General features: G+C 40.7%; 1 protein-coding gene across 36 annotated transcripts in view; it reads left to right on the forward strand.

The window, feature by feature from the left end:
* The window catches only part of CACNA1C (calcium voltage-gated channel subunit alpha1 C), a gene marked incomplete at its 5' end in the record, with an annotated part of 519,781 nt that overhangs the window by 387,810 nt on the left and 123,863 nt on the right, over positions 1–8,108 (forward strand). For all 36 annotated transcript variants that reach the window (XM_082240319.1, XM_082240340.1, XM_082240308.1 and 33 more), the window contains 2 exons: positions 340–430; positions 6,368–6,394. In XM_082240319.1, coding sequence (XP_082096445.1) covers positions 340–430; positions 6,368–6,394 — 118 coding nt within the window. The remainder of the gene's footprint in view (positions 1–339; positions 431–6,367; positions 6,395–8,108) is intronic.

Below are 8,108 nucleotides of genomic sequence, written 5' to 3' on the forward strand. Positions count from 1 at the left end.
CACAAAAACAGACCAGGGAAAGCAGAATGGGGTGTGTGTCTGTGTGACTTTATTTTGTGGAAGTTTAAAGTTTAGGGGGCTGTGCCAGATGGAAATGTCAATAAGAGGTATCTTTGTGGGATGTAAAACTAGTTCAGGGAATTTGTATCACATTGTTTGAAACAAACAGGTTAAACTTCAGGAAAATGTTATCTTAGAGCTTTTCCTCTGGTCACAATTCATTTTCCTTATTAATTTATGCTTTTTTGCTAAGCAAGCACCTTCACTGCCAGGAACTGCACATTTGTGTATTGCAGACCAATTACTGACCTTCTATTTTCATTCCTCTGATCCATGTAGTGAGCATGCCCACCAGTGAGACAGAATCTGTGAACACTGACAATGTGGCTGGAGGAGATATTGAAGGAGAAAACTGTGGAGCACGGCTGGCGTGAGTTTAACCATGTTTATGCTTGTGTCTTCCTTATTCCACCATGGAGTCTGACGGATAGTTAAAGAGTAAACCTTAAAGACTTTCTTCAGAATTTGCATTGCCAGAGACTCATTCTTCTTAAATTAGAATGAGAGAACATTTTGAATTAGATATTCCCTTCCAGGTCCTGGTCCAGCATTCTAATCACTGTGTCACACTGGTGTTCTGGAATTAGATATTCCCTTGTTCTAGAACTTCAGAGCTTCCCATAGAACATTATTTGTGTCACAAAATAGCTGCTACTTTGCATAGAACAGAGTCCAACTTTCATTGTCTTCCATTTATACTTGTTTTTTATTTGAAATACATAAATATGGACTCTGAGAAGAGCTGTGTGAGATTATGGCTTCTGAGAGTGCTTTTCCTGTGATAAATTTCCCACACAGCTCACGCCTTTCAGATTGCTTTTGACACTGTAGGAAAAATTAAAAGGACACTGAATGCCAAGCCTCACTTTTCTGTCCCACGTCCCATAGTGTCTTTTATTGAGCAATGTAAAATTCAAACAATGGTGGCACCAGAACAGTATATTTGGGTCAATGAAGGGGCAAGGTGTGGTTTGGGGTGAGGGGACAGGCTATTATAATAATAATGTAATAATAATCATTTATTATTTATACCCCGCCCATCTGGCCAGGCCTCCCCAGCCACTCTGGGTGGCTTCCAACAAAATATTAAAATACAGTAATGCATCAAACATTAAAAGCTTCCCTAAACAGGGCTGCCTTCAGATGTCTTCTAAAAGTCTATGTCTCATGTCTAATATTTCTGGAAGAAAAATAATGGTATATTTCATATTAAATATATAAGTGTGAGCTGTTTGTCTGAAGGGTGCTTGCCCCCGCTCCCATTTCCTTTCTGGCACTGCCTATGGGCATGAAAGGAAGTGTGTTATTTTGAAGTCTGCACCATGTTTTCTGTTAGCTCTAGCATACCAAAATGAAGAGCAGTTCAAAACCAGGTTATTGACTCTCCACGGGTATCCTCCAGATGAGGGTATTTTGTTTGATAACTCGTCTATACAAGTTACACAGGAGACTTGGGCAAGGTGTAAAAGGAGGGGGGTTTAGTTAGGTATAAAGGAAGCAGGTTTGGCAATGTGGTGTTGGCAGGGCGGTAGTGGGTTGGTGAGCAAAGCAAACAGGGACACCAGCCCCTAGTACTGATATTTGTGGTGGCTAGGGGAGGTCCTGAAAACTCAATATTTTCCATGAGTTTGCCCTAAATATATGACCAGAAGGAACTTCTGCCATCAGGAACATGGCCCAGAATCCTCTCTCTCCTAGGTTCATTTCCAAACAAGTTTTGGTGACTCAATTCTGCTGTTGTGTTAAATCCCATGACAACAGGAAAACTAAACAAAGAACGTAATTTTTTGGGTCATTTTAGAATTACTTTTTGTTGCCTTAAGATCCATGACGTTGACAGGAAGAGTTGAGCAGTGGAGGAAATATGTCTTCATCATATCTTTGTAAGAATTGCTTGGGGGAAATTAGGCTATCTTCTGAAAAGTATGGACACTCTCTATGGAAATATTCAATGTATGAGCTCAGGATTACTTTTTGCAGTAACAAGTAGCTTCCTATATGTAAATAAATATATAATTGAATATTTGCTTCTGTGGTGCCCCCGCTGTCTGTACAGGCCTGCCCTCTAGCACATAGTATTCAAGGACATACTGCTTCTGACCCTGTAGTTCCTACAGAACCATCATGACTAAAATACCTTGAAGGACTATATCCTCCATGAATTTGTCTAATCTCCCTTTAATGTAATCTACATAGTAGTAAATTCAGTAAATTAACCATCTGTTGTGTGAATAAATACCTTCAAAGAGAATCAGTAGGATTGTTAGTTTGAGGTAGAATGTAGGTCTATGAAAATGCTGAATAACAAAAAATGGTGTGAATTTCCATCACTGTTGTTTTGAGAGATCTTAGCTGTCTCCAATAGTTTTTAAAGTCATTTCAGCTAGAAAAGCACACACGCTTTCTGTCACACACATACACAAAATTGTCAGGGAGAGCAACAGATGCAAACTAGTGAAGGGTGGGTGGATGTTATTAGGTAACCTGTTGGCATGGTAGAGATGCTTAACTGCAGCGTCTAATGCACTAGAGATACAATTATCACATGCATGATGTGTGGAAGAACTGCCACATCTGTTAGCTTAATTAAATAAAATGTTATTCAAAATGCCACTCAGCCCCTTTGGTGAAAAGTAAAGAGATAACATTGAATTTACCCAGTGGGATTATGAGCAATTTTAAATTCATTTTCCCAGTGAGGGCCAGTTTAACATTTTAAGGTGTCCCTAAGCACTGATAATTTGCAGACCCATTAATGTTCATTGTTGATCTGCCCCCTGTTGCAGTGCAAGGATACCAAGTGGAACCCTTGCTCCAGTTAAACAAACCTACTTTTTTACTTTTATTTATCTTCTGCACAGTCAGTTCAACAGTTAAAACAACTTTCCATTTCCTCCAGAGACATTAACATATCAGGTGTAATATTCAGAATACAGTCCAGTTAACTAAACCACATTAACCTCCCCCCCACCCACCAAAGTATAGTATGGTTATTTCTTGAGGTGGTAGAAGTATGGTTTTTCTTAACTGTGTTGTAAGGAATAGCCAGTGAAAACAGGGATCCCTAAAATTAAATTCAAGGATGAATCTAACATTGATTCTGCTTCTCAGTGTTTTGCTCCTAACTGCCTTTCTCCCTAGACAATTGTTCCATTTTCTTCCTTTGTTAACTTTTCTCTTTGACCTCTTTTCTTCCTACTCCCCAGTTTTCCCTCTGTAAAGGCTGTAATATGTTGCTTTTTCACAATCCTGATATGTTTTTCTTTTGTTTTCTTATCCCCCCAAATCAGAAACATTTTGACCTTTGTGATGTCTGACAAACATTTTAAAACAAATGGGAGTTTCTACTAAAGTTACTGTTCCATCTCCACACCTTTTCTGTTTCCCATCCATATACTTACAGATCTAACAATACACCAACACTGCCCTGTTCCCTCACCATCACCCTGTTCCCTTCCCAAAATTATTAAGTATTAAACAACAAAAAATTGAGTAAATCAATTATCTTCTTTATGGTAATTATCTCTACTCCATCATTTTATTTATTCATTACATTTACATCTCATATTTCCTTCAAGAAGCATACATATACAGTGGTACCTCGGGTTACATACGCTTCAGGTTACAGACGCTTCAGGTTACAGACTCCGCTAACCCAGAAATAGTATCTCGGATTAAGAACTTTGCTTCAGGATAAGAACAGAAATCGGGCTCCAGCGGCACGGCGGCAGCGGGAGGCCCCATTAGCTAAAGTGGTGCTTCATGTTAAGAAGAGTTTCAGGTTAAGAACGGACCTCCAGAATGAATTAAGTTCTTAACCAGAGGTACCACTGTACCTCCTCCCACTACCACTCTGATTTTATCATCACAGCACCTCAGTGGATAGATTAGGTTGGGCCAAGAGTTAGTGCTTGGCCCAAGGTCACCTTTTAAGCATCATGACTATAGTGGAAATGTATCTACTCATGTATCTACTCTGAACTTAACCCAAATATAAACTTAAGTAACTAAAATAACCTAGCAGTTCAAAAGCACATCAAAGTGCAAATAGATAAATAGGTACCGCTACGGCGGGAAGGTAAATGGCATTTCTGTGTGCTGGTCTAGTTCGCCAGAAGCGGCTTAGGCTGGCCACATGACCCAGAAGCTGTACGCCGGCTCCCTTGGCCAGTAAAGTGAGATGAGCACCACAACCCCAGAGTCGTCCATGGCTGGACCTAACAGTCAGGGGTCCCTTTACCTTTTTAACTAAAGTAACTCTTAAGTTCAAAGTTAATTCCAAGTCTGCAAGTCAGAAGAAAGCTTAGCCAAGTGGTTACTTGGATCCCTTAGTTCCAGCAAATAATGAGAAATGAATAAGCAAAGGTGAATATTAAGCAAAAATGAATAATTTTGTACTTTGGTTCTAGTCAGAGATGGGACCACCATAGTGGGATGATAACCCTATTAACCAATCAGTGGTGAGATGTGCACCTCTCCCAATTTGCTTCACATTTTGTTTTGGAAACATCTAACTTCTATCCTCGTACACTCCCTTTGTTCCTCAAATGTTGTGCATGTTATCTGGCTGCTAGGTTTTTTCTTGGTGCATCTTTGAGCTTCTGTGCTATTGTCAAGATTATTCGCATCATGTTCATAGCATTGTTATAGGTTCACCAGCCCTGGCACTGTCAAGCAAGAACATTTTTGTACCCATTTGCAATGCAAGTGCCATCATTGCACAAGAGTCCATCAAGGCAACAGGTCGCACTCCTGTTCTAATCCCACTGTTGTCGTCATCATCATCATCATCATTTTTTATTTGTATGCTGCCTTTCCGCAGTTAAAAAACAATCCTCAAGGCAGCTTACAGCATAACAAGATTTACATAATTACAAAAGTCATAAACAAATAAACCACATCAAAAAATACACAACCAAATGGGAAACAATTTCCACATAAATCAAAATCTAAAACTAAGAATACAGCATTATATCACAGTTTAAAATGACATAGGTAAAAAATACCAGCAATTTAAACAAACAAAAACAAAACAAAACGGAGCCCACTCTGCCTAGCAGCAGCGGCAGCAGTCCTTTATAGAGCCCATCAGGCCTCGACCTGGGCCAGGTGGTGAGTGGCAGGACCGGGGCCCTCAGGCGCTGAGCAGGGGAGTCCTCCTGGGTGGCAGCTATCTGCCCATGTATTACTTATAACACTACAGAAGAGAGGTGCACTCTGTTTGGAGCATCTTTTGCTGATATCTTCCTATCTCTTAAATATTTTCTTCATGTGGAAACAGATAAGAATGGTTGTCTATATGGGGACAAGAACATTTTGCAGCACGATTTGGGACAGCGTTGTTATTGTTGTTGTTGTTGTTGTTATTATTATTATTATTATTATTATTATTATTATTACTACTACCACCCCACCCATCTGGCTGGGTTCCCCCAGCCACTCTGGGGAACTAGGTTGTATAGTTGCTGTTTGCTGTTTGCCACATCTATACCAATGATATAAATTGGTGTCTTTTTCAAGCGAGTTTAAGACTGTTATTAACTGTTATAAGATATATGTTACCTTCTTAGCACTGTCTGCATGACTATTGGCCACAAGATGCCTATTTGAAAATCCTGCCCATGCTGTCGCTGATGCCAGCTGGATGCATGTAGCTGCCACTGTTTGGAAGTCTGGCAAAGAGTTTAATGCCATGTATACTAGCAGTTCCACTTATCTTGCTGGCCACAGGAAAAAACCTCGCTTTAAGAAGATTTATAAGCAGTTTTCACAGTGATCATATGAATCAGTTTCTAGGCTAGAAACTAGGGCAGGGTATAAATAAAAAATATTATTATTATTATTATTAGACTGAGCCTTAAAGGAACTAAATCTATGCAATTCAGGAAGAACCTATTAATTATTCAATTGACAGGCTCCTTGAAAAAAGGGTGGTGGCAGTGGGACATGGTGCTTTTGGAATCTTAGCACTTAAATAAGCCATCAGTCATATCTATCTGATTCCTACCACCATCACATTTATACCCCTCCCCCCATGTTTGGCTATAATGGACAGCGGCTAAGCCTTCAACAGTTCCTTCCCACTAGATTGTGGATATAATCCTCAAAACATTTAGAATGACGCAGTTTAGGTGGTTTGCTGCTATATATCATCATCCTGCATTGATTTTTGGCCTCAATGACAAAAATAAATTAAAATCTGTATAGAATCTGCAACTATTTCTTATTTTGTTCTTTCTCTTTGCATGGAAATTAAGAGAACAGATCATATGCTTAAGATACAGTTACTTTTTTTTTTCTCTTTCAGGCACCGGATATCTAAATCTAAGTTTAGGTAAGCACTGCAACAGCTTTTTTAAAAAAACAAAAACAAAAAACCCCCATCTTTACTGAAGCTTTGAATGAACATTCCATCTATCTTCTTGTTGCTCCTGTTGTAACTAGTAATGGCAATGATATAGTGCCAGCTAAAGATTTTGATTGGGACGCGGGTGGCGCTGTGGGCTAAAGCCTCAACGCCTAGGGCTTGCCGATCGAAAGGTCGGCGGTTCGAATCCCTGCGGCGGGGTGCGCTCCCGCTGTTCGGTCCCAGCGCCTGCCCACCTAGCAGTTCGAAAGCACCCCCGGGTGCAAGTAGATAAATAGGTACCGCTTACCAGCGGGAAGGTAAACGGCGTTCCGTGTGCGGCTCTGGCTCGCCAGAGCAGCGATGTCACGCTGGCCACGTGACCCGGAAGTGTCCCCGGACAGCGCTGGCCCCCGGCCAATAAATGTGAGATGGGCGCACAAACCCCACAGTCTGTCAAGACTGGCCCGTTCGGGCAGGGGTACCTTTACCTTTTACCTTAAAGATTTTGATTAGTAGGCTGCTGAGTTACTTCCTTTACCACTCTGATGAAGAGGAAATCTAATTAAGATTGGAGTGGTTAACAAGACTAGCTTCCACATTGGCGCCCCTATGGCTGTTGAAGCCATGATGAAGCGAAAACCCATTAAGAAAGAAAAGGAAATAAGTAATTAGAGGAGACTAAGAGTCAGGGCAATAGGTACAAGAGGCCTGTACGGGGCTGGTCTCCCAGGGCTTCTCCAGGCCTTTCCTTGACTATGCAGCTTTCACTTCAGCGATTTGCTGCTCCCTCATGAGAACTTCTGAGTGTGTTGTGGGTAGGTGTCAAATGTGTTCATGTATTTAGTAATGTCATAAGGCAACCTTCCCCAATCTTATTGTTGTACTACAACCCCCCATTGTCCCTAATAATTGGCCATGTTGGCTAGGAATTGGGTGGGTAGGGGCAAGATTGGAGAAGTCTGCCATAAGATGTTCTTTAATAAGAATTGTAGAGGAGCACCTGTTTGTCTCATAAAGTGTTGCCGTAAGATTCACATGTGTTTATAGCATGTTATTTTACTGGTTGCTGATTTATAATGTATTTTGTGCTTATCCATAGCAAGAGATTGAGAGAGATAGGCATGGCCAAGGAAGATGCACATGCCACTTTATATGTGCTTTAAACACACAAACCCAAACCCGTTGCCTTTATTATCCAGGAGCCAAGTGTTGCTTGGAAACTGGTTGCTAGGCAAGCTAAATTGTGAAGAGTAGGGGCTGTATAATTAGCTTTAAATACTTGGTGTGGTTAGTAATTACTCCCAGAAATCACTGTGACACTTGTGAGGGGCTGCATGTTCCAGGAAACATAACATAGCATTGTACTTACGCTCTGTCTCAGCAAATAGTAGCCCTAGCTTTGGGTTCAAAGGACAAAACGCTAGACCTTGCTAACACAGTTTCTGAAAATAATTCTGGGCAAGGCAGTTTCTGTTGTTGGGATCTTGATGGCTGTTAACCTTTGCTATGAAATGCTGAAAGGCTTCACTGGACCACTGGACAACTATACTGAACAATGTGCAAATATGTTGTCTTTTGCTTCTCTCATTCCATGTCCAGGCAAACATAGAAAACACTCCTCTAGGAAACTAGGCCAGTAAATACAAATTAATAATTGGAGGTCAAAGGTGACCTCATAGGGTTTTGTAAACAACTTGTT

The sequence above is a fragment of the Podarcis vaucheri genome (assembly GCF_965113315.1).
Source record: "Podarcis vaucheri genome assembly, chromosome: 10".
Classification (NCBI taxonomy): Eukaryota; Metazoa; Chordata; class Lepidosauria; order Squamata; family Lacertidae; genus Podarcis; species Podarcis vaucheri.